At 35.6% G+C, this 25,030-nt stretch overlaps 1 protein-coding gene across 2 annotated transcripts in view; it reads right to left on the bottom strand.

Moving 5' to 3' along the window:
- Positions 1 to 25,030, bottom strand: part of CCDC14 (coiled-coil domain containing 14) — a 54,235-nt gene that overhangs the window by 14,587 nt on the left and 14,618 nt on the right. Inside the window, exons 6-11 of one of the 2 annotated variants that reach the window (XM_047100218.1) lie at positions 20,849 to 21,085; positions 20,648 to 20,742; positions 19,703 to 19,742; positions 19,244 to 19,444; positions 16,927 to 17,068; positions 4,688 to 4,770 (exon numbers count right to left, since the gene is read on the bottom strand). In XM_047100218.1, coding sequence (XP_046956174.1) covers positions 4,688 to 4,770; positions 16,927 to 17,068; positions 19,244 to 19,444; positions 19,703 to 19,742; positions 20,648 to 20,742; positions 20,849 to 21,085 — 798 coding nt within the window. Of the gene's footprint in view, positions 1 to 4,687; positions 4,771 to 16,926; positions 17,069 to 19,243; positions 19,743 to 20,647; positions 20,743 to 20,848; positions 21,086 to 25,030 lie in introns of both variants that reach the window. The other variant, XM_047100217.1, reaches the window with a different exon arrangement.

Genomic DNA, 25,030 nt, shown 5'->3' with positions numbered 1-25,030 from the left:
TCACAAATCAGGCTTCAACAAGTACAAAAAGATTGAGATCATACCATGCATATTTTCTGACCACAATGCTATGAAACTTGAAGTCAACCACAAGAAAAAATTTGGGAAGACCACAAATATAAGGAGGTTAAACAACATGCTACTAAAGAATGAATGGGTCAAGCAGGAAATTAAAGAAGAAATAAAAAAATACATGGAAACAAATGAAAATGAAAACATGATGGTCTAAAACCTTTGGGATGCAGCAAAAGTGGTCATAAGAGGGAAGTATATAGCAATACAGGACTACCTCAAGAAGCAAGAAAATTCTTAAATAAACAACCTAACCTTACACCTAAAGGAGCTAAAAACAACAACAACAACAAAAAATGAATCCTAAAGCCAGCAAAAGAAGGGAAATAATAAAGAATAGAGTAGAAGTAAGTGATAAAGAAACTGGAAAAAAAAACCCAAAACCAGAACAAATCAATGAAACCAGGAGCTGGTTCTTTGAAAAAATTAATAAACTTGATAAATCCTTAGCCAGACTTATCAAAACAAAAGAGAAAGGACCCAAATAAACAAAATCATAAATGAGAGAAGAGAAATAACAACCAATATCACAGAAATACAAATAATTATAAAAGAATATTATGAAAAACTATATGCCAACAAATTAGACAATCTGGAAGAAATGATAAGTTCCTAGAAACATATAAACTACCAAAACTGAAACAGGAAGAAATAGAAAACTAGAACAGACCGATACCAGCAAAGAAACTGGATCAGTAATAAAAAATCTCCCAAAAAGCAAAAGTCCAGGGCAAGACGGCTTCACAGGCAAGTTCTAGCAAACATTTAAAGTTATAAATTTAATAGTTATAATATAAATATATATAATATAACTATAACTATAAATTTAAATTTATAAAAAGACTTAATACCTATTCTTCTTAAACTATTCTAAAAAATAGAAAAGGAAAGAAAACTTCCAAACTCATTCTATGGGGCCAGCATTACCCTGATTCCAAAACCAGACAAAGACTCCACTAAAACAAAGAACTACAGGCCAGTATCCCTGATGAAGATGGCTGCAAAAATTCTCAACACATTGCTAGCAAATCAAATCCAACAGTACATTAAAAGAATCATTCACCATCATCAAGTGGGATTTATTCCTGGGATGCAGTAATGGCTCAATATTTGCAAATCAACCAATGTGATACATCACATTAAGAAAAGAAAGGATAAGAACCATATGATCCTCTCAATAGATGCAGAGAAAGCATTAGACAAAGTACAATATCCATTCATAATAAAAACCCTCAACAAAGTATAGATGGAGGGAACATACCTCAACATAATAAAGGCCATATACAAAAAAACCCACAGCTGATATCATCCTCAATGGGGAAAAACCGCAAGCTTTTCCTCTATATAGTCAGGAACAAGACAGGAACAAGTCCACTCTCACCCTGTTATTTAACATAATACTAGAAGTTCTAGCCTCAGCAATCAGACAACACAAAAAAATAAAGGCATCCAAATCAGCAAGGAAGAAGTCAAACTCTCACTATTTGTAGATAACGTGATACTCTATGTAGAAAACCCAAAAGACCACCAAAAAAATTGCTAGAACTGATACATGAATTCAGTAAAGTCTCAGGATACAAAATCAATGTACGGTAATCTGTTGTACTTCTATACACCAACAATGAAACAGCCAAAAGAGAAATCAAGGACTCAATCCCATTTATAATTGCACCAAAAACCGTAAGATACCTAGGAATAAACCTAACCAAAGAGGTTAAAGATTTGTATTCTGAAAACTATAAAACACTAATGAAGGAAATTCAAGACAACACAAAGCAATGGAAAAACATTCCATGTTCATGGATTGGAAGAATAAATATTGTTAAAATGTCTATACTACCCAAAGCAATCTACACATTTAATGCAATGCCTATCAAAATACCACCAGCATTTTTCACAGAGCTAGAACAAAAAATCCTAAAATTTGTATGGAACCACAAAAGACCCCGAATAGCCAAAGCAAAGCAAAGCAAAGCAAAGCAAAGCAAAGCAAAGCAAAGCAAATGCAAAGCAAAGCAAAGAGGAGGCATCACAACTTCAGACTTGAAGTTATATTACAAAGCTGTAGTGATCAAAACAGTATGATACTGGCAGAAAAACAACACAAAGATCAATGGAACAGAATAAAAAACCCAGGAATAAACCCACAACTGTACAGTCAACTAATCTTCAACAAAGCAAGAAAGAATATCCAATGAAAAAAAGTCTCTTCAACAAATGGTGTTGGCAAAACTGGACAGCAACATGCAAAAGAATGGAACTGGACTGCTTTCTTACATCATACACAAAAATAAATTCAAAATGGATAAAAGACCTAAATGTGAGACAGGAAACCATCAAAATCCTAGTGGAGAACATAGGCAGTAACCTCTTTAACATCAGCCATGGCAACTTTTTACTATATATGTCTTCTGAGGCAAGTGAAACAAAAGCAAAAATAAACTATTGGGACTACTTCAAAATAAAAAGCTTCTGTACAGTGAAGGAACAATCAACAAAACTAAAAAGCAACTTACACAGTGGGAGAAGATATCTGCAAATGACATATTGGTTAAAGGATTAGTATCCAAAATACATAAAGAACTCACAAAATTGAACGCCCAAAAAACAAATAATCCACTTAAAAAATGGGCAGAAGAAATGAGTAGACATTTTTCCAAAGATGACATACAGATGGCTAACAGAAAAGATGCTCAACATCACTCATCATCAGGAAAATACAAATCAAAACTATAATGAGAGGGGTGCCTGGTCAGTTAAGCTTCTGACTCTTGATTTCAGCTCAGGTTGTTCTCTCAATGTTTTGGGAGTTCGAGCCCCACATGGGGCCCCATGCTGAGAGTGCAGAGTCTGTCTGGGATTCTCTCTCTCCCTCTTTCTCTGCCCCTCCCCTGCTCACACATGCACACTCTCTTTCTCTCTCTCAAAATAGATTTAAAAAACTCAATGAGATATCACCTCACACCTGTCAGAATGGCTAAAATGAACCACACAGGAAACAGGTGTTGGTGAGGTTGCAGAGAAAGGGGAACACTCTTACACTGTTGGTGGGAATGCAAACAGGTGCAGCCTATCTGGAAAACAGTATGGAGGTTCTTCAACGAGTTAAAAATAAAGCCAAGAGTGCCTGGGTGGCTCAGTTCGTTAAGCACCCACTTCGGCTCAGGTCATGATCTCACGGTTCATGGGTTTGAACCCCACATCAGGCTCTGTGCTGACAGTTCAGAGCCTGGAGCCTGCTTCTGATTCTGTGTCTCCCTCTTTCTTTGCCCCTCCCCCACTTGCACTCTGTTTCTCTTTCTCTCAAAAATAAAAATAAACATTAAAAAAATATATAAATAAATAAAATAAAACTATCCTATGATCCAGCAACTGCACTACTATGTATTAACCCAAAAGATACAAAAATACCGATTCAAAGAGGTACATGCACTCTGTTGTTTACAGCAGCCTTATCAACAACAGCCAAATTATGGAAAAAGCCCAAATGGCCATCTACTGATGAATGGATAAAGAAGATGCGGTGTGTGTGTATGTATACACAATGGAATATTACTCAGCCATAAAAAAGAATAAAATCTTGCATTTGCAATGACGTGGATGGAGCCAGAGAGTATCAATGATAAACAAAGTAAATCGGTCAGAGAGAGAAAATACCATATGATTTCACTCATATGTGGAATTTTTTTTTTAAAAAAATTTTTTTAACGTTTTATTTTATTTTTGGGACAGAGAGAGACAGAGCATGAACGGGGGAGGGGCAGAGAGAGAGGGAGACACAGAATCGAAAACAGGCTCCAGGCTCTGAGCCATCAGCCCAGAGCCCGACGCGGGGCTCGAACTCACGGACCGCGAGATCGTGACCTGGCTGAAGCCGGACGCTTAACCGACTGCGCCACCCAGGCGCCCCTCATATGTGGAATTTAATAAACAAAACAGATGAACATAGGAAAAAAAGGGAGGCAAACCAGGAAACAGACTCTTAACAATAGAGAACAAACTAAGGGTTACTGGAGGAGAGGCAGGTGGGAGAATGGGTTAAATTGGTGATGGGTATTCAGGAGGGCACTTGTGATGAGCACTGGGTATTGTATGTAAGTGATGAGTCACTAAATTTTATATCTGAAACTAACAATACACTGTACACTAACAAACTGGAATTTAAATAAAAACCTGAACAAGAAAGGAAAAAAAAGAAAAATGCTCCCTACATGTTATGTGAATAAATGCAAGCTACAGAAGAGCATATCGAGTGTAATCTCATTTTTAAAAAAGATAAAATAAAATACATATATAGTTCTATTAGTGCCTGGCATACAGTAGGAACTCAGTATTTATGAAACACATTAATTCTATATGAACAGAAGACATGTGAAAGGAAGTACAGCCTTTTAAAAAAGAAATAGGGGTGTATTATTGGGACATAATAGCACAGATCTTCTATTTTTGTTTCTGTGCTATTTTAATTTTTAATAAGGGTATTATTCCTATTTTTTCAAATGTAGATTAAAAGAAAGTCCTCTTATGACAAAATAATTAAGAAAGCTCAATTCTTTATCAGTATTTCCAGAACCACAAAGAATTTATCATCAGTTCTTAAAGTTCTTTTACCTACATTCAAGGTTGCATTCCAGAGAACCAGGTGCCTTTTGAGTTTTTTCTTGTTCTCTAAGTTGTCGGTTTAAAATTCTCAGTTGCCTAAACGAAATAATAAAGAAACATGATTCCCAAACTCATTTAACAGTGTACATCTAACAGCCTGTTAAAAAGGATAACACCTCCCCTCTCCTAACCATCAGTTTCTTCTCTGTAATTGAGAGTCTGTTTTTTGATTTGTCTCTTTTTCTCTCTTTGCTCATTTGTTTCTTAAATTCCACATGAGTGAGATCATATGGTATTTGTCTTCCTCTGACTTATTTCGCTCAGGGGTGGGGATTAAAGAGAACACTGATGTTGAAAAAAAAGATTAAAACAATAAAAAATAAAAAAGAGCATGAAAGACAGTACCCACTTAGGATAGCAGAAGTCCATCTCATCCCCAGAAAAAAAGACAAAAACCAAATAAACAAAACAACAAAACCACATCACTGCTACTATGTATACAGCTTTTTTTTTTTTTTTTTTTAATGTGATATTTTTGAAAAGATTGCCTGGGACAACATTAAACTCTCCCCTCACAAGAAAAAGGCTGACTTTTCTCTTATTCTTCTTTTTTCCTTCTCTCAATGATTTCTTTGTCTTTTTTTTTTTTTTTACGTTTCCTATCTCCTCTTGCTATTTTCTTCTTCTGTCTTCCTTCTCTGTATTTTCATTACTGTAGTAACAATGTACTCTTTAAAAGATCTAACTATGCACTAGAACACCTACAGGGACTGACTGTTATCAGACATGTATTTGCTTGGTCTGTCATACATTGAAAAAATTGGGAAATGCAAATCTATGTTTCTAATAATTTCTTTATTAGATGGAAAATGTAATGGCCTTATTTTAAAAGACAGAATGCTAAGAAGCAGCAACTTTGCCCTACAGTGAACTTTACAATGTGTAGTCCCCTCACAAATAGGAACATACAAAAGGAACTACAAAAATGTTTACTTCTAGGAAGTTAATGCTGAAAAAAAGTTGTCTCTATTATCTTTCCAAAATTAATTACCTGAACATAATTCTGTACTAAAATATTTATTTTTGTTACTGAATCTAAAATTATAGTGCTCTACCTCACATCACTTGCATGTATTAATTCCAGATAGATGAAAGAGGTATACAGAAAATATACAAACAAACAAGAGCAACTATACAAGCTTTAGGTAGAAATCTACATAATCTTGAAGTGGGGAAGGCATTTCTAAGCAAGATTCGAAACCCAGCAACCATCAAGGAAAAGAATAAAAGATTTAACAGTATCAAAATTTAAAACTTGTTCTAGAATTAACATTCTGGAAGACAATACCTGCCACATATATAAAAGACAAAAGATCCATAACACTTAAAGAGCTCCTGCAAATCGGTAAGAAAGGCAATAAAAACAGGCAATTCACATAAGAAATAGAAATGGCTTATAAGCATATGAAAAATGCTCAGCGTCACTAATATGAAGAAATGCAAATTTAAAACAGGAGATATTTTATGGCCACAGGATTGACAAAAATGAAAAGAAATAACATTATTTGTTGGTGAGGCAAATTAATTCTCGACTGGTGAGAGCCTACTGATATAACCAATTGAACGGCAATTTGACAGTATCCAATGTGATACTGTGAAAATGTATTATCTGTAATGTGAAATGTTAATGTGAAATGTTTATTATCTTTAACAAAATAATTCTAACTCTAAATTATCTAGCCTAGAAATATAATTGAGCCTTGAATAACATGGGTTTCAACTGTGCAGGTCTACTTATCCACAGATTTTTGATAAACACAGTGCAGTACTGTTAATGTATTTTCTCTTCCTTATGATTTTCTTAATATTTTCTTTTTTCTAGCTTTCTTTATTGCAAAAATATAGTACATAATACATATAACATACAAAATATATGTTAGTCAACAATACATTCAATGTTATTGATAAGGCTTCTGGTCAATAGTAGGCTATTAGTAGTTAAGTTTTGGGGGAATCAAAAGTTACACACAGATTTCTTACTTTGTAGGGTGTAAGGACCCCTAACTCTTGCATTGCTCAAGGGTCAACGGTAGTACATGTGCAAAAGCATCTACAATCTTTAGATATATACAAAGATGTTCACAATAGCAATATTTAATAGCGAGAAGTTAGAAATAACTTAAAATGCCATATAAATTATGGTACATCTATAGTAAGAAATACTAATACACAGGTGTTGTTTTTAAAAAGAGATATCTAGGGGCGCCTGGGTGGCGCAGTCGGTTAAGCGTCCGGCTTCAGCCAGGTCATGATCTTGCGGTCCGTGAGTTCGAGCCCCGCGTCAGGCTCTGGGCTGATGGCTCAGAGCCTGGAGCCTGTTTCCGATTCTGTGTCTCCCTCTCTCTCTGCCCCTCCCCCGTTCATGCTCTGTCTCTCTCTGTCCCAAAAATAAATAAACGTTAAAAAAAAAAAATTAAAAAAATAAAATAAAATAAAATAAAAAAAATAAAAAAAAAAAATAAAAAGAGATATCTACATGTACTGACATGGAAATATCTTCCAGACACATTATAAAATGAAAAAAAGCAAGCTACAGAAGAACAACAGTATAATACAATCCCATGTTTGTTTCAATACAATTCTACTTTTCTGAAATTTCCCCTTTATAATAAAGAGTGAGAATCTAGAAAAGGCAACAGAGACTGGCAATCTGCAACTCCAACTAGAATGCTGCTTTTGGTATTTTCTAGGAAAACAGAAGGTACTGAGGTCCTCTTACACACCAAGTATGTGACAGAAGCTTTGCTTGACAATCTTTTTGTACATCCATGGTCAATTTCTTCTCTTCTTCCCTTATATGACCAGCCTAAACTCTCATCCCTCACTGTAAGCCTGTCATTCCTATCCTCCAACTCTCAGTAGGATACTTTCCTGTTTTCACTAAAAATAATATGGCTTGGGGACAAACTGTTATCCTTCTGCCCAGGGTGTACAAATGTATCCATATATATACACTAATCCTCACCTCTTTCTTCTAGTCTTAGAGAAGGGGAACCTCATCAACTGCCTCGATCCCATTTCTTCCTCTACCTTAAAGGACTCTGCTCCTATTCCACAGGTGCTCCTTTTCTCTTCTGCACCTACAGCTTCTCACTCTTTACTGGCTCATGTGCCTTAGCTGAGAATATTAACAAAACAGCCCCCATATTTAAGAAGATATTCCCTCCAACCCAACTGTACAGTTACCTATTCTCCTTCCCTCTCATTCCCAGTTTTCAAAGCCAGACTTTTAAAACATAATTGATCTAGGGGCACCTGGAGTGGCTCACTCGGTTGGGTGTCTGACTTCGGCTCAGGTCATGATCTCACAGTTCATGAGTTCAAGCCCTACATCGGGCTCTGTGCTAACAGCTCAGAGTCTGGAGCCTGCTTCGGATTCTGTCTCCATCTCTCTCCTCCCCTCCCCCACTCACACTCTGTCTCTCTCAAAAATAAACAAACATTAAAAAAAATAAAACATGACTATTCTATAAAAAAATGATATGACAAATCTTTTTAAATAGTTGCACATGTTTTTAGCAAATATTATGTATTATATTTTCATATACTTGATTTAAACAAAGGAAAAGAACTGCTGACATTTAGGCAAATATTTCTTTTTTCAGTGTACTCATTGTTTTTAAATACAGCTTTATTAAAATAAAACATATTAAACTGCACATATTTGAAGTATATAATTTGATTAGTTTTAACATATGATGTGGTGGGACCATTACCACAATTACTATATTCATCACACCCCAAAATTTCCACATGCTCCATTTCAAAATATCCCCTTCCCAAACAACCATTAATTTATAAATTAGTTTGCATTTTCTGGAACTTTATACTATATATTTATATAGTATACAATTATATTAGTTTTTTGTTTTGTTTTGTTTTGTTTTGAGAGAGAGAGAAAGAGCATGAGCAGGGGAGGAACAGAGAAACAGGGAGAGAGAGGATCTCAAGCAGGCTCCATGCCCAGCATGGAGCCCCATGTGGGGCTCAATCCCATGACTGTGAGATCATGACCTGAACTGACATCGAGTTGGATGCTTAACCAACTAAGCCACCCAGGCACCCCTACAATTATATTGTAAATAGAATCATATGATACATATTTATCCCGCCTTCTTTCATTCAGCATAATGATTTTGAGACTCATCCATGCTGTTGCACATATCAATAGTTCTTTCCTTTCCACTACTGAATGGTATTCTATTGTGTGAACATACCATCATCTGTTTATCCATTCACCTGCTAACAGACATTTAGCTTGTTTACTTATGGACATTCACAAGTAAGCATTTATGTGGACATATGCTTTTACTTCTCTGAATACATACCTAAGAACAAAATGACTGGATCATGTGGTTTATGTTTAATTTCTAAGAAACTACCAAACTATTTTCCAAAGTATTCATACCATTTTATATTCCCACCAGTAAATTATGCAAGTGCCAGTTCCTCCACATCCTTACATCTGGTATAGTCTTTTGAATTTTTAGCCATTCTAATGGATATGTAGTGTTATCTCATCATGGTTTTAGTTTGCATTTTCCTAATGATTAATGATGAGATACTTTCATGTGCTTATTTGATATCCATCTATCTTCTTTGATGTAGTGTCCATTATAATACTTTGCCAGTTTTTTGAGTTGTAACAGTTCTTCATATGTCCTATATGTATAAGTCCTTCATTAAATGTATTGCAAATATTCTCTGTTGTTTGCCTCTTCACTTTTAGTAATAGTGTCTTTTGAAGAGCAAATTTTATATTTTGATGAAGTCCAACTTATAAATTTTTTCTACTTATATTTTTCGTTATATTTAAGAAATCTTTTCTAACCCAGAATGACTAAGATTTTTTTTATCTTTTCTATAAGTTCTGTATATTTTAGTTATACATTTAGACTTGTGATTTATTTCAAGTTAATTTTTATATGTGGTGTAAGGTAAAGTTTGAAGTGTTTTTTTTTTTCTTTCCTTTTTTTGTTTTTGTTTTTGTTTTGTATATGGCTCTCCAATTGTTCCAGCACTGTTTATTGAAAAGGTTATTCTTTCTTTCCCCATTGAATTTCCCTGGCATCTTTGTCAAGAATTGGTTATCTTTGTGTGTGAGTTTATTTCTGGACTCCATTCTGTTTCAATTATACATGTCTCTCCTTACGCCAATGCCACACTGTCTTGATTACTATAACTTTATGTCTTGAAATAGTATAGTACCAATTTTATTCTCCTTTCCTTAAGTTGTTTTGGTTTGGTTATTTTAGATTCTTTGAATTTCCATATAAATTTTCAAATCACCTTTCTAGAGAAAAACCTCTTGGGATTTTGACCACAATTACATAGAATCTATAGATCAATTTGGGGAGAACTAACATCTTAACAATAATAAGTCTTTTAATCTATGCATCTGGTTTATTTCTCACTTATATAGGTCTTCTTTAATTTCTCTCAGCAATGTTTTATAATGTTCAGTATACAGGTCTCAAACGTTTTTAATCAAACTTACCCCTAAATTGATCATATTTTTTGACCATACTATTAAAAGTATTGTTTTTAAATTTCATTTCAAATTGTTCATTGCCAGTATATAAAAATATAATTGCCTACGGTATATTGATCTCATATCCTACAACCTTGCTAGACTCATTTATTAATTTTAGTTGCTTTTTTGTAGGTTCTGTAGTATTTTCTACAAAGACTATCATGTCACCTGTGAATAATACAGCCTGTACTTTAAAAGGCTTTTATAGGGGCACCTGGGTGGCCCAGTTGGGTAAGTGTTGGACTTGAGGATCCTTAAGTCAGGTCAGGATATCACAGCTCATGAGTTTGAGCCTCGCATCGGACTCTGTTGTGGACAGCTCAGATCCTGGAGTCTACTTCGAATTCTGTGTTTCCATCTCTCTCTGCCCCTCCCCCACTCATGCTTTGTCTCTCTCTCTCTCTCTCAAAAATAAATAAACATTACAAAAACATTAAAAAAATTAAATAAATAAAAGACTTTTACTTCCTTTTTTTGCCTTATTTTACTAGTTAGAACCTCTAGCACAATTCTAAGCAGAAATAATAATCACTACTTGTTGGATATCATTTAGACATTTTTTAAGCCTATAGAAAGAGGAAAAAATCAGCCAAACAGAATTTTTAAATTATAGGATAATATTACAAATACTATTTTATAGGTGCCTGGGTGGCTCAGTCAGTTAAGTGGCCGACTTCGGTCCAGGTCAGGATCTCACGGTTTGTGAGTTCAAGCCCTGTGACGGGCTCTGTGTTGACAGCTCAGAGCCTGGAGCCTGCTTCAAATTCTGTGTCTCCCTCTCTCTCTCTGTCCCTCTCCTACTTGCACTCTGTCTCTCTTCTCTCTCAAAAATAAATAAACATTAAAAAAATACTATTTTAAAATATTATGTATTGAATTTAGGATTACATGATTTTATCTGAAGGAAAAAGTAACAAGTGAAATTAGAACTAATGAACTTTAGACAAATATTTCTCTACCTCATGAAATATTCCTAGATAACTTTAAATAAAGGAAATAGGATATAAAAACATTAATTTTGGAATCTATATTGTGAAGATTACTAACACATTCTACTCTGTAACCTTAATTCCCATAGTTGTCTTAGTTCTATGTATAGATTCAATGTTCATCTCTAATCCACTCCTTTATTTGAATTCATTTCTTGGTTGATTGGAATTTGCCATTCAATATTTTTTTTTGTTCGTTTTAAAGGAGTCCAAGAGTGCTGTATTTTCTAAGTTCTTGCACTCCTGAGATTATGACTGCTGACTTTACATGGAAAGGACTGCTGGGTCACATATGGGATTCTTGGGGCATCCTTACTTTCCCTTAGCTCTTTGTAAATAATGCTCTAAGATCTTCAGGCAATGAATATTCCTGTGAAAAGGCTGAGGCCAGCCTGATATTTTTCTTTTTATATATTTGCTTTTATTTTGAGTATCTATAAAAGTTAATTTTATTTTATCCTTATGATATAGTGACTTTATTAGCTTATGTGTTGGTGTGGATCATTATAATAGTTTTCCTGGGATCCTGAATGCCCTGCTGATCCACTGACACAGATCTTTAGATTACTAAATTTCCCATTATTTACTTATCTTAAAAAAAATTTTTTTTATAAATGTTTATTTATTTTTGACAGAGAGAAAGAAACAGAGACAGAGCATGAGTGGGGGAGGGGCAAAGAGAGAGGGAGACCCAGAATTTGAAACAGGTTCCAGGTTCTGAGCTGTCAGCACAGAGCCTGACGCGGCCCGAACTCACGGATTGGGAGATCGTGACCTGAGCCAAAGTCCGACGCTCAACCGACTGAGCCATCCAGGCACCCTTACATATCTTTTATCTTTAATCCATTTGTTCTGTTCTCTTTATCAGGAACGCTAATTATGCCAAATTTTGCATTCTTTGTTTCTCTTCCATATGTATCTTCTTTACAATAATTTTTAATTATTCTCTATTTTGTTTTGTTTCTTCAAGCTTATCCACCATGCCTTCAGTCATTTAACAAACATTTATCAGAGTGTTAGGCACAATTCTCAGCACTAGAAATACAGCAGCAAATAAAAGGGACAAACATTCAGCCTTCTCAAATTCACATGGAAAAGAGAAAAGACATTACCAGAGGCTAAGGGGAAGGAAGAAAGGCAATTACTGTTTAATGGGTACAAAGTTTATGTTGGGGATGAAAAAATTGGGGGAAACAGATAGTGGTTGAGGGAACACAGCACTGTGAATGTATTTAATGACCCTGAAATGTATACTTACAAAATGGTTAAAAAGACAAATATTATGTCATATATATTTTACCACAAAATTATATATATGTTTGCTTACCACAAAATCATATATATATCAATTATATATATAGGTATATATCAATTATATATATATATATATATATATGTATGTATATATCAATACTTTTTTTGAAAAAGGGTTTGGGAAGAAGAATAAGTGAAAGCTGGTTGGAGCCACTGAACTATGAATTTAGTAGTAATTGAAACCAAAAGATTTGGGGGGAAAAGAGCAAAACCTAAAAAAACAACAAAAATGAGCGTTCATATTACTTAGGTTCTAATGGAATATAAAAAATATCCTAATGGAATATAAGATCCCTGACTTCATATTTATTTTGTTTTCATTTTTGTGAGATTTTTTGCTTCATTTTCCTGACCTCATCTAATTCACTTTTCTTCTCCTTTTCCTGTCTTTTCTCCTTTAAACATTCTCTCTTTTCCTGCCTTTAAGAAGAATTCTATTATCCTTAATTTCTTTAAAACTTGGAATACTGTTTCAAGTTTTCTTGGGTTTTCTTTGAGCCATTCATCTGGTGATGTTTATTCTCGACCCTCTTTTATCTCTTTTGTCAGTCTGTTTAGTCTGAATGCTATGCAAAGATCTTTCCTATAAGTCTTCCTTCCCATGGCTTTTGTGACATCCCTCTCCCAGCTTTCCTGCTATATCCTGACTTGCTCCTTCTTGGGTTTCTCTCACAGTCTCCTCCTCCTGTATTCTTTCCCTAAAAAGCTGTTATTCCCACCAGTTCACCCTTGCCTACGTTCGCACTCTATACCTTCCTGATGAATTTACCACTTACACGCTGATAACAAATCACTTGTTCTTTTTTTTTTTTAATTAATCTATTTAAATTTAAGTTAGTTAACATACAGTGTAGTTTAAGTTTCAGGAGTTGAACCCAGTGATTCATCACTTACAATGTAACATCCAGTGCTCATCCCAAGGAGTGGCCTCCTTAAGCCCATCACGCATTTAGCCCATTTCCCCAATCACTTCCCCTCCAGCAACCTTCAGTTTGTTCTTTGTATTTAAGAGTCTCATGGTTTGTCTCCCTCTGTGTTTTTATCTTATTTTTCTTTCCCTTCCCTATGTTATCTGTTATGTTTCTCAAATTCTACGTGAGTGAAATTATATTGTATCTGTCTTTCCCTGACTAATTTTGCTTAGCATCAAACACTCTAGCTCCATCCTAGGTCATATCACTTCACAAATCACTTAGGGTTTTTTTGTTCATTTTTTTTAACAAATCACTTGTTCTTAATCACCGTTTTCTCCAGTGCCTACAACAGTGCCAAATCTATAACTCAACAAAAATGTGTTCAGGCAGTAACTCCCAAGTCTGCATCTATCCTGGATCTTGCTACTTATTACCGTATAGATCTCCAGATGGTCTAAATGACAAACTCTGCATATCTAAATCTTAACTCACAGGCTTTCCCCTATCTTCGAACTCAAAAATAACATGAATAAACAAATAAACAATATATTCTTCCTCCAGTGGCTTCCATCTGAGAGAATTATGTACCATCTGTCAAATGACTAAGCCCAAAGACCAAATGCCACCCATGTCTCCTCCCACTCACTTCTATTTCATTTTTGTTGTTGTTGTTGTTCTATTGTGAGTACATAGTGGTCTCAGACTTGAGTCTAAAGTCAGGAAGTGGTCATGAATTCTAACCTACCCTATAAATATTAAGGAACTCTCTAGCTCAATGGTTCTTAACTGGAAGTAGTACCCCTGCAAAACCTCATGCAGGAAATCTGGGAATGTGCCAGGGCTTTTGGGGGTCACAATGAATTGGGCACTATAGATATTTCATGGGAAGGGACGAGGAAGGCTAAATGTTGAGGATTTTATCAGAAGTTCCAAATAAAAATTGTGCAGCCCAAATTGCCATGCCCAAATACCATAGAATCATTGCACCTGGCTATTTTTTTAAGCCACAAGATGGCAATAAACTCCAAGAGAAGTCCTGAAAGATCACTTTTCTGGCTAAATAGAAACATGTAGTTTCCAAATGTCCGGACAGAAAAAAAAAAAAATGTTTTTGATTGAAAATGCTGGGGGCGCCTGGGTGGCGCAGTCGGTTAAGCGTCCGACTTCAGCCAGGTCACGATCTCGTGGTCCGTGAGTTCGAGCCCCGCGTCGGGCTCTGGGCTGATGGCTCAGAGCCTGGAGCCTGTTTCCGATTCTGTGTCTCCCTCTCTCTCTGCCCCTCGCCCGTTCATGCTCTGTCTCTCTCTGTCCCAAAAATAAATAAACGTTGAAAAAATTTAAAAAAAAAAAAAAAAAAAGAAAATGCTGAAAAACACTTTTTAATAAACCTATGTATAATGGAAATTACAGATGACTCTTTCTAAATAAAGTTACCAAAGAGGCACAAAACTTCCTATACCTCTCCTGGAAACCTCATTCCACTAAAAAGACAAACAGACAAATTCTTTATTTTTCAATAATTTCATTTTTAGAAGGTCAAGTAAACAGTGGGAATAGTATGCTATATAATCTTTGTCCTCTAAGGACACAGAACCAAAAAGATCTGGTGCCATGTCTGAAGAAAGTGGTTGAACATCAAACTAATACCTTTTTAAAAAATTAAACACAAGCAGTGACCAATAAAGTAGTATGTCTCATTTTCCTAAGTGGCTTGTAAATTAGCTCCTAAAACAATTCTAAAATGTTCTAAAGAAGGAAAATAAATAAGAACTCCTGATGCTTCCCATCGGCACATGTTAAAACAGACAATAGTCTGAGACTAAGTTCTGGTATGTTTATTTAAGAAAAAAAAAATTACTTGACAGTCATACCTTTAAAAACATATTTCTTTCAAACAGCTTACAGTACAGTTTTGTTCCACAAAATACACTTAAATATTGAAGTACTGAAGTATAAGTAAGTTAGATTCTACTTCCTAGCAAAAGCAATGCCGAAGTGTACAAATAAAGATAATTTGGCCTCTAAAAGCAAACTGCCTGGTTTGAATCTTCTTATATACATGACATTGGATAAATTATATAACCTCTCTGTGCATTGGTTTCACCATGTGTAAATGAGAATAACACAACAGAGCCATTCTGAGAATTTAAAGAGATGACATATATAAAGGACATAAGCTGGCACATCAGAAACATTCAATAAATGTTAGTAGTACTCCTGGCTATTACCATTACTATTATTCATACTTGTTTTTTATTTTGAAAAATTAATGCTATCGCTTAGGTCAGAACTGAAGACGTTATTATTAAAATTTAAAACCAGCAACCTCATCTTATATCATAGTATCTTAGAGACTAATGACCATTAGAGAAATAATCCTAAGCAAGTAAATCTCACTAGGTGTCATGCCTTTGCAGGCTCCAGATCTATAAATTTAAGCTGCTCTCCCAACTAGGAATCCTATTTTACTGCTTTCTGATTTCTTAAAAATGTTTGTGCAGGTCCTTTCAGGTCCTACCCAATACAATGTCTACAGCTCATACAACTCTTAATACCTTCTCAGGATGCACTCACACTGCAGTGCTGCAGAAGCACTGAAAATGGATTCTAATTCTCTGCAAAGTATAAACCCTGGAGTAGTGGCCTTGGTGGTCATCGCTGAAACACGCAAAGTTAGGATATTGCTAATAATATGCAAATGGTTTCCAACATAAGTTATGATAGCCAAAAGACAAAATATCTAAGAATTTAAGTGAGTTTTTTCTGTGACTGAGTGTGGTGGAGCTACTGGTGCTCACCCCCATCAGGTTCTCCTTTCCTTCCGGGGTGCAGGGGCAGTATGGGAAAATGTTATGTCCCAGACCTTTACATTAGGCACGGCCATATGTGTCATTGCCCCATTTTAGCCCACAAAATAGAAGTGGAAGTGAGACTGTCGCTTCTGGGCTGGGAGGTACAGAGACGGTGTGCCAGATCCATGTTCTCCTTTCCCTGAAAAACATTATCTTATGAGACAGTGGCCTCAGAAGATAGAGGGAATCTAAATCCTGCGTCCTAGGATGACAGCCCATGCTGGTCTCGGCATGAGGGAGAAAGAAACTTGCACCGTGCTATACCACTGAGATTCTTAAGTTTCATATTGCAGCAGAGCCTAGACTAGCCTGACAAATACCTTGAGGAACTTCATTTTTCCTCTGTACCCTATGACCAAGTGATGATGGAGGTAAAGGAGGTGGGAGGAAAGACGTACCAGTGAGCAGAAGCAACAGAAGAGAAGTTAGAGAACGCTGGCAATGTTTAGAAATGGAGAGGTAAAAGTAGAAACACAATAAAATACTAAATCTATTTTTCACACAGAGTCCTAGATATCTCATTTCGCACCTTTGTTCTGGCTATGGGACATCTCTGCAAATGACAAAAATATGCAAAGAACAATGCTTACCTGCGTAACTGGGCATTTTCACTTCTTAGTGGTTGCATAGCCAGTGCTATTTCAACTTGAATATTTGTGTTTCCACTTATTGCTGGAAGCAGAGATATACACATCTCCAATTCTGCAATCAATCTCTGAATTTCTGAATCCTCTATGTACGGGCAAAGAAATAATAAAAACAATACCATTAATTGCTTTTGGATAAGATTATTTATGTATATTACTAAAAAAGAAAATTTCCCAGATATGTACATACTTGCTATAAACAAACAACTTGATTACTTATAAATTTGATACATAAATTTTATTTTCCTCTTTTCTGCTGCCTGAATTTGCTTACTCAAAAGAATTCTAAAGAAATTCAGTAAACTAAAGATTAATCTTCAATCACAGGATCATTAGTGTTTTGGTTTTTTTTCCAGTTAAAGAGTCTAGTAAGAAGATAACTATGTCTCCCAGTTCATATTCATATTCCCAAAGGACTACTGGATTCCTTATCATTGCTGAAGGGATTCCTAGAATTGATTACAGTATTAACGTTTACAACACAACCTTTGATCCTGGCATAAGCAAATAATTCTCTTTAGGTGATTCAATTTGGCAAAATATTGAAGGAGGATCTTCTCTGATAAGGTTTTAGTATTTAATATTATAAAGTAGATTTAAAACAACCAGTCACACCTTATTTGGTGTTGCATCAAAAGCAGTACCATTTCTGCTATTAATTGTGGAGAGTGCATGGTTTTAGAGATGGCAAACAGACAGGTAGGTGGATTTTAGATCTTTTGTCCTTTTATATTTGCCCCTTCATTTCCATTCAAATTTTCTGTCGACTGAAAACATTTAATAATTATAATATTAACTCTCTTATACCCTAAAGAAGTAGAAAGTATATTTTAAATTATAAAATGTGACTCAATCCCACGGGTGTTTTAATGTTTTATTATTTATTCTTGAGAGACAGAGAGAGACACAGCGTGAGTGGAGGAGGGGCAGCGAGAGGGAGACCCAGAATCCGCAGCAGGTTCCAAGATCTGAGCTGTCAGCACAGGGCCCAACTCGGGGCTTGAACTCACAAACTGTGAGATCATGACCTGAGCTGAAGTCGGACACTTAACCACTGAGCCACCCAGGCGCCCCAATCCCACGGGTATTTTAGCCCCCTAATATAAAGTATATGTACATAGTAAACATCTGAGCACATAGTAAACAATTACTGAGAAGTTCCCTACCAATCCTTTGTAGAATGGTTTTGATCATAAGCATTAGAGGCAGAGACCTGAGCTCTGCCATTTCCTAGCAATAGAGTTTTAGTCAAACTTCTTAACCCTTGAGCCTAGATTTCTTCTCCATAGTTACCTGGAGATAACAACAATACCTCATAGGATTGCTGTGAGGATTAAATGAGATAATGCATATAAAATAGCACAGTGCCAGGCACATGTAAGTATCCAATAAATGATACCTAACATTATTACTCTTATTATTACTGTTATCATGATTCAGTATTTGGTCAAGAGAATAGTGATAAATTGAAAGTCTGAAAACACAGAGATTTTAATATATTGAGCCTTCAAATTAATAGTGCTATGTTCTTCCTATAAGACATTTTAAGATTTGGAATTTCTTTTTGTCTGAAAATATTAGTTATTCAGTCAGTGCTTCCACAATCAATTACTGTGTTTTCTAAGATGCCAAAACTGTAACTCACTCCAAGTGAAAGCCATTATTTAGCATATACACACAATGAAAACAAATGAATACAACTTGGCTCAAATATCTCATAATTCCATCTGAGACATTTGTCTTGATTTAATTAAAAAACCCACAAGTAAATTGAAAAGGGCATTAAAAAGTTTGGATTACTCCTCCGAGTCAGATTTGTTAAACCTTTGCAACAGTTGGTTATTAAAGAAATTATAGGAAGAAAATCTCTGCATCTTTTTAAAATAGGAAAAATTACCAGTCTATGCTAGGGAGTTAATCATCTTTAGGGGTCTTCTAACCCCTAAAAGTTTATGGCTATAAATTCTCTTTGATTGAATCTTTCCAAGGTCCTTCGGAATCAAGTAGAATGAATACATGCTTGCAAGTAAAAGACTGTTTTGATTCTTTCTTGTACATTTCAAACCCATAGGAAACATGAGGGATCAAAATCTAAACAATAAAATAGGCAGAACTCACTTCCTTATTAGCTCAAGACATATTCCTATGGAAAATATCACAAACTCTGTTGATTTTTCTAAATTTAAATGGTGACTAAATAATATGATACTGCTATTTAGCATTACCACCACAGAAATTCATTTTAAAAGTGCTCATATACCTTGCTCTGCTACCAGGGCCTTGAGCTCTCCCAACAAATACTTTATAGTTCTGACTTTTTCAGCACTCTGGTTCACATTTTTTGCTTTCTGCACATCCTTTATTCTTGAATCTTGCACGTGTATGTTTAAATCCTTTCTTTCACTTGGGACTTCTCCAATGTGTTCTTTGGCACATCTATCTTCATTACTGGACAGGAAAGCTGGTGGAAACAGAGTGGGGCTTTGGTGTGTCTGACTGTGCTGATGAGAATGCAATAGATTCATATATGTTTGAAAACATTTTAGTAGGTCTGGTTCCTTAGGAACTTCGTGTTGTGGCAGAATTCCACTGACAAGACCCAGCTGCTGGAATGGTGGAAGAGGTGGTCTGTCACTTTTGGGCAGGCTGCGTGGAACTCCAAGACCAGTACTGAAGGAATTCTTTAGAACACTTGTACAGTTCATAGAAGCAGTTTTACCTTGTGATGCAAACTGGTTGTCACCATCAGTCTGAACTTCCTAAAGACAGAAAAAAAACAAGGTAAGCCTTCAAAAATGTGAGCACTGACTTGTAGGCATTAACTATAATCAACTGAAACCAGAAATATTAGAAAATGACTTCTGCAGAATGGAGTTATAGATTACCAGTGAGGAAGCCAGATTTCCCCTCAGCACAATATTCTAGTTTTTTCAAGCTTATTAATTAGTTCCCCCTGCAATATGGGAACATTATAAAGCCATGACTACAATAAATTGTTTACAAATATCACATATGGTTTAAAGGCATCAAAAATCAGTCCACCTTGGGACTGAAACAAACTTCCACTTTGGGAAATTGCATTGCAAGAAAATAAGCTCAAACATAAAAAAAGCTTTTGTACAAACATGTTTACAGAACTGTTATGGTAGTAAAAAGCTATTAGTTAAATGTCTAACCATAGGGGAGCAATTACATAGACCACAGTATATCCACTAACTAGAGTATTCATTCACTTATTAAAAATTTACAAAAGGTATATATTAATACAGAAACACGTTCACAGTAAAATGCTAAATAAAAAAAAGTAGTATATAAAACTTATAAAATTTAATTATGACCATATTCTTAAAAGAAAGTAAACTTAAATAAAAACCAGAAAACAAAATCAGAGAATTAAGTGATTAGAAAGTGCTCTATCAATATGTTAACAGCAATTGTGCTTAAGTGGTAGGTATGGGTGATTTCTTTTTTCTTCTGATCTCTTTCCCTCCCCCTCCCACATTGTCCTTAATGAATGGGTAAAATATTTCTAGTAAAAAGTAATTTGAATAATTAGTATTTACATCCTAGGGCATTACTACAATCAGTAAATTCAAATTTCTCTCTTAAGGTGACAATTTCTAAAGGCAAATAATTATTTGTAGAATGTATAAAATGTACCCACAGAATGAACCATAGGAGGGCAGGATGGAGGCTGAAGTAACTGGACTGGGGTGGAGGTTGATAAGCCATAACTAGAATGTGGAGTTGCCTGAGACTCTAAAAGGTAAAAGGGGGAAAAGTTATCACATCTCATACTGCTTTTACAAAAAGTAGGAAACTTAGAGTTTATATTCATGCATTTTAAAACATCATTCATACTAACCAGAACCAGACATGGTATGGTAGGGTATAGCAGGAATTCCATCAGGGTTGTTCTTTGAAGCCAAGTTATTCATCAGTGACATTTGGGTCTGCACATGCTCACAGAGGGCTTGGTATATTATTGGTGAATACATTCTATAATGATCTTGAAATGACCAATTCTGTGGTATATCTGATGAGTCTCTCTCACTTCCAGCAGAAGTTTCATTAGGTACATATTTCTTATTATCTGAAGATACTAATGTGGAAGAAGGAAAAAAAAAATTCTTGCAATAGGATTCTTCAAAAACTTTTATCATAAAATACAAGGGAAGAAAAAGACTCTCAGAAATAGCTCAATTGACTATATACTTTACAGAAGGGCTTTACCACTATCACCCCCTAAAGAAAATCACCTCAAATTCTCTTTTATTTTTTTTATTTTTTTTTTAATTTTTTTTCAACGTTTATTTATTTTTGGGACAGAGAGAGACAGAGCATGAACGGGGGAGGGGCAGAGAGAGAGGGAGACACAGAATCGGAAACAGGCTCCAGGCTCTGAGCCATCAGCCCAGAGCCTGACGCGGGGCTCGAACTCACGGACCGCGAGATCGTGACCTGGCTGAAGTCGGACGCTTAACCGACTGCGCCACCCAGGCGCCCCTCAAATTCTCTTTTTTTTTTTTTAACATTTATTTATTTTTGAGACAGAGAGAGACACAGCATGAACGGGGGAGGGGCAGAGAGAGAGGGAGACACAGAATCGGAAGCAGGCTCCAGGCTCTGAGCCATCAGCCCAGAGCCCGACGCGGGGCTTGAACTCACGGACCGCGAGATCATGACCTGAGCTGAAGTCGGACGCTTAACCGACTGCGCCACCCAGGCGCCCCTCAAATTCTCTTTTAAAAGTAGTTAATGAATTGTGTAAGTTCTCCAGTCAAAAATTATCTACACTACATCTTTAAAGTCTCTATTAAATGGTATTTGTGAAATCTCTCCTTCAATTATAAGACCCCTCTTTAAGGGTGTTATTTTAAAAATCCAGTAAAACTCTTTCACCTTGCTCCTTGTCCAGCTCATGCTCTCAGGGGAAAACGGAATAGGAGAGACAGAATAGTCTGTAAAAATTTGAATGCTTGGATCATTTTTTCAAAAAATCAGAGCTCCAAGACCAAGAATAAAAGTGTACTTAATCTAGACAATGGGCCCTCAAAGAAAATCTTAACCTGGCATTTAAAGTTTCCAAAGCCTGACCACAACCAACTTTTCCCACCAACTTTTTCCAACTCAAATTTTCATTCCAGTCAAGTCAATTTAGACACCCAAAAAGCTTCTCTCACCTTCCTATAACATTACTTGTGATGAACCATTCTTCCAACTCAATTCTACCCACGCACCAAGGCTCATCTGAAGGCTTCCCTCTTCCATGAAGCCTTTTCCAATCATTCTACTCCAATGACCGCTCTTCACCATCCCAGAGCACATAGTGTCTATATGAGTTATATGTCACCTGCACATTACACTATATTGCTTATCTTTCATTCTCTTGTCTATCTGACTAAACTGTAAGCTTCTTTAGGCAGGGCTGTATCTTGTGCTTCATTATTTGCCCCCATAGAGTCTCATTATTAGTCTACCTACAAAGTAGTACAAGGGAGAAACCTGGAATTAATAAACTAATACATGAAAAGCAATGTTTTCTACATAGCACTACTCTAGAGATCTAGAGAGAAAAGTATCAAGATCTATTTCCCTAATGAGATCCCCTTCACAAACTTTTTCTATAAGATTATTAATAGAAATGAGAGTGTTCTTGGTAGATCATTGGTCATCAAGGTGCAAAATAAATTCAGAAAATATCTAGCTTTTGGTAGTAGCTAAATATATATTCTAGATACAGCAAATGTATTCCCAGGTGTGAGTGTTCATGGTTACCAAAAGATCTGTACAAGGATATTCACAACAGCTTTATTTGCAGTAGCCAAAAATGTTAACATCCAAATAGCCATGAATAGTAGAAATGGATAAACTGTGGTATACTCGTACAATGGAACACTATGCAGCAATGGAAAAGAACAAATTACTCATTTTTCAACTGCCTCTATCAATCTGACAGACATAATGTATGAAAGATGTCAGACACAGACTACATAGTATATAAGTATATTTATATGAAGTTCAAATATAGGTAAAATTCTCCAGTGCAGATAGAAGTCAGAAAACTAGTTACTTAAGGATGAGGGTAGGTGGTGAGGATGATGATGGGGCAGAAGCATGGTAGGGTGCTAAAAATGTTCTGTATCTTCATCTGGGTGGAAGCTACATGAGTGTATACATATGCAAAAATTTGTCAATTTGTGCAACTGATTTATGCAAGTTACTCATTGTTTAAAAAGTGAAGTTTTAAAAAATGGTATGGAATTCTCCAAAAATATATAGCTTACTAAAAATAAAAACATTGCCAAAGCATATAAGTTACATGTAAAAGCAAAAAGTTAAAGGCAGATTAACTAATATAACCAATGAAGATTGAAAAAAAATCTAAAGAAAAAAACTACTAAATTATTATTTGACTATGAAAATGGATGAGATAGTAGATGCTTCTATTTAGACTTGGGGTATGCTTCCTTTTGAGATGATCTATTCCTGTGAACATATTTCCCAGACTTGAGTACAAGTTCTAACAGTTACTAGCTGAGTAACTTTTGGCAAATTACTTAACCTCTCTTGGCCTCTTCTTCCTCATCATAAAAATGGTAATAATAAAAGTATCACCTACTTCTAGCACACAGTAAGAACTTAATGTTAGATCTATTACCAAATTGCTACAAAGTCTTAACTCAGACAAGTAGATATTTCATATTCACAAATATTCCCATCCGATATCAACACTATACCTCTAAACATGTGCCCTCTGAGGTGATTAAAACGAAAAAGAAGTTATTCTTCATTATCTGAATAGATGAGCAACAAACTGGTTAATGAACATTTCTGCAAAAAAATTATTTCTTATTGGAAATACAATTTTATAATAAATCAAGTGGAAAAGTATCTCTAAAATATTTTTAGCTTTGAAACCTAAAATGCTGGAGGATGAGATCACAGGCAGCCCATGGCCATCCTGCACACTGGTCTTCCTTTCCTCCTGATTCCTGGTCTCTCTTCTGCACTTGAATTTTCTTTGGTCCCATAAGACAGAATTGCCTGGTTTGATGAATTCTAGATTTTACAGTTAGGGGTCCCAAGCATTGGCTCTCATTCACCTTCTTTTCAAGGAGTAGTTTTCACAATCTCTGATAAAGCTGAGCTACACTATTATGCCTCTGCATCTGCTAGAAGATGTCATCATCCAACATAAATTAATAAACTTCAAACATATCTCTTAAAAAATCAAAGCCTTAGGGGGCGCCTGGGTGGCGCAGTCGGTTAAGCGTCCGACTTCAGCCAGGTCACGATCTCGCGGTCTGTGAGTTCGAGCCCCGCGTCGGGCTCTGGGCTGATGGCTCAGAGCCTGGAGCCTGTTTCCGATTCTGTGTCTCCCTCTCTCTCTGCCCCTCCCCCGTTCATGCTCTGTCTCTCTCTGTCCCAAAAATAAATAAACGTTGAAAAAAAAAATTAAAAAAAAAAAAAAAAGCCTTAGAATTAAAATGACTCAATTTATTCCTTTATTAATTTAGCCTATACAAAACTCTACTGATAATGCTACAGATTTGTATTTAAGAGGCAAATCTTAAAGCAAATTATTCAAGACAAGGTAAAAACCATAAATTCATATAAAAGATTGCATTTAGGGGCACCTGGGTGGCTCTGTTGGTTAAGTGGTCAACTTTTGATTTCAGCTCAAGTCATGATATCATGGTTTGTGAGTTTAAGCCCCCTTCGGGTTCCTTGCTGACAATGTGGATCCAGCTTGGGATACTCTCTCTTTCCCTCTCTCTCTGCCCCTCCCCTGACCCACCCCCCCCAAAAAAATAAACTTAAAATTTTTTTAAATAAATAAAAGACTGCAATTAAATTACTACTAATTTTAAAATTAAAAAAAAAAAAACAGCCAAACCACCACCAACAAAATGAGCCTGTTAATACACAAACACAAATAAGATATATTTTCTTGCTCTTGTTCATTACACCAAACCACCCTACATGAAAATGTTACCTAACACATTAGGATGATGATATGTCTAATTGGTGTCAGTTGATAACT

The sequence above is a fragment of the Lynx rufus genome, unplaced genomic scaffold, assembly GCF_022079265.1.
Source record: "Lynx rufus isolate CCGP_SWC_20201006 ecotype Redwood Valley unplaced genomic scaffold, mLynRuf1.p SCAF_5, whole genome shotgun sequence".
NCBI classification, from domain to species: Eukaryota; Metazoa; Chordata; class Mammalia; order Carnivora; family Felidae; genus Lynx; species Lynx rufus.
Note: the sequence above shows the minus strand (reverse complement) of the source record. Positions and strands in the feature narration are given on the sequence as shown.